Source organism: Puntigrus tetrazona, unplaced genomic scaffold (assembly GCF_018831695.1).
Source record: "Puntigrus tetrazona isolate hp1 unplaced genomic scaffold, ASM1883169v1 S000000283, whole genome shotgun sequence".
NCBI lineage: Eukaryota > Metazoa > Chordata > Actinopteri > Cypriniformes > Cyprinidae > Puntigrus > Puntigrus tetrazona.
In genome coordinates, this window is record NW_025047944.1 from 495001 (window position 1) to 497500 (window position 2500).

General features: G+C 39.0%; 1 protein-coding gene across 1 annotated transcript in view; it reads left to right on the forward strand.

The window, feature by feature from the left end:
* The window catches only part of trim16 (tripartite motif containing 16), an 8366-nt gene that overhangs the window by 5808 nt on the left and 58 nt on the right, over positions 1-2500 (forward strand). Inside the window, exons 4-6 of the mRNA XM_043231041.1 lie at positions 853-1024; positions 1131-1226; positions 1708-2500. The exon at positions 1708-2500 is cut by the window's right edge and continues 58 nt beyond it. Coding sequence (XP_043086976.1) covers positions 853-1024; positions 1131-1226; positions 1708-2279 — 840 coding nt within the window. The 3' untranslated portion in view covers positions 2280-2500. The remainder of the gene's footprint in view (positions 1-852; positions 1025-1130; positions 1227-1707) is intronic.

The following is a 2500-nucleotide window of genomic DNA, read 5'->3' on the forward strand; positions in this document are numbered from 1 at the left end:
TAAAGGTTCATGCGAAAGTAAAAACACTTTTGTGAAAAGTGTGAAAACAAAACTAAAACTATAAATGAAAAAACTAGTACTAGTTCTGTAATTGCAGTTAATTGTGTCTAAATATATGTGTATATTTATTATGCATGTATAAATACACACCTATTAATGTATATATATATATATATATATATATATATATATATATAAGAAAAATATGTTGTTTGTATATTAAATATATTTATATATAAAAAAATGATATACATGTAAAAAAAAACACATTTTCTAAATATATGCCGTATGTGTGTGTCTTTATATTTACCTAATAATTAAACACAGTACACACACGTATATTATGTTCACCATACGATTGATCATAATTAATCATTTCTCCAGCACTAATGAATGCAAATAAAAGCTGAATGCATTTTAAACCTGAACAGCAAGCTAATAAAACAACAAGGTTGCTAAAACTTTAAATGAAATTAAATGAACGTCAATTTAAAATATGAGAAAATCTAAAAAAAAATAAGCCCAAATAAATGATCTCTCTATAAATAATAGCATATAAATTAAAAAGCTAAACTAAAATAAAAATCCACTAATTAAAAATAAATAAATAAAAATAAATAAATTTAAAAAAAAAAAAAAAAATATATATATATATATATATATATATATATATATATATATATATATATATATATATATATATGTGTATGTGTGTGTATGTATGTTTCTTAATGATAAAAAACACTAATACTAAAATAACACTGTTGGCCAAGCATTTGCAAACGAAAAATGTGTCTCTGACCCTAATCTCTACCCGTTTCCAGTATTAATAACGTGAGTATTGTTTTCCAGGAGTATTCCCAGTGGAAAAAGCAAGCTGTGGACGTGTCTTTACCTGGTGTTTATATCGGTCTCATGGATCGTCTGCAGGCGTTCAGTCGCGTCATCAAGCGCTCCACAAAAGAGACGTGCGACGACCTGCTGACCTCGTACACCAACAAGCTTAAAGACACCTGCAAAAACGGTGGGTCTGCAGAACAATAAACACGTCCACCCGAAGTGAATTCGAGCGATTCAGAAACTACGAAGAGGTTCGCTAATTCGCCCCAATATCTTGTTTCCATTCACAGATAATGTAGGCATAAAGACGACAGTGCATGCCATTATTGCTGCGAAAATGAACATGTCCATTCCCAAACCGGAGACCAGAGACGACTTTCTCAAGTGTGAGTGTTTATCAGGATTAAAAACATTCAAACTGTTTGTGTCGCTTGAAATAATGTGCATGTCAAAAAATACATGCTATGAAGTGCTATGCTAACATTAAGAAATTTTCAAAAGTAGCACATAATGTTACGTTTAAATATGCACTAAAGGCTAAATTTAGTTGATATATTAGAGTTTTTATCACTACATTAATAAGAAGGATACAGCTTTATGGAAATGGCGTATGTAGTACCGCTGAAGGTTTGTATTGCAATTGAAACCTACAGATGAAATGATATAAAAACACGTTTTTTTTGCTGTAAGTGCTGCTGAAGTGGAGGAAAAATCTATAAAATGGCCAAGATATCAGCAAAATATTGACTGTAAAATGCGAATTTTCGTGTATAAAAATGACCCCCCCCAATGTTCAAAACAAGGCCTTGCTCGTGCATGCAGCAGACGTCTCATACAGCGCTGGTTTTTGCCCGTTTCCTCCCGCAGACGTCACGCCTCTGACCTTCGACTCGGACACGGCCCATCAGTATCTGCGTCTGACCGAGGAGCGCAAGAAGGTGACGAACACGACGCCGTGGCAGCAGAGCTACCCCGAGCTGCCCGAGCGCTTCGAGCACTTCAAGCAGGTGCTGACGGTGGAGAGCTTCTACCTGGGCCGCCACTACTTCGAGGTGGACATGAGGGGAGAGGGCTCTCACGTGGGCCTGACCTACAAGAGCATCGAGCGCAAGGGCTCGGAGAGCAACGGCTGCATCACGGGGAACGGCTTCTCCTGGTGCCTGCAGTGGAACGGACGCAGCTTCTCCGCGTGGCACAGCGGCGTCGAGACGCCGCTCTCCGGACCCAAGGCCACCAGGATCGGCGTCTACGTGGATTACTCCGGCGGCCTGCTGGCTTTCTACGACGTGGAGAACGGCATGGCGCTCGTTCACAAGTACCAGGCCGAGTTTCTGGAGCCGCTTTACCCGGCCTTCTGGCTTTCCAAGAAGGAGTGCGTGGTGCTTTTGGAGCCGGGAGCTGGATCTTCTCTGACGTCTCCGGTTCCCTCTCCTAAATAAACTGCTCCACATCATTTCCATCTTACAGGGCCTCGTTCACGCCGGGCTTTGTTCAGCTTACACGGACACGGATGCAGTGGTGTAAACAGGGCTGTAAGATATCTGCTGTAACCTCTGACTGATATTAGAGTTTTATGATTGCTGCAGTGCATTTTTGTGAGATGCATGTTAAAACATATACATATATAAATTAATTACAATTAATTGCATGCATCCTAAAT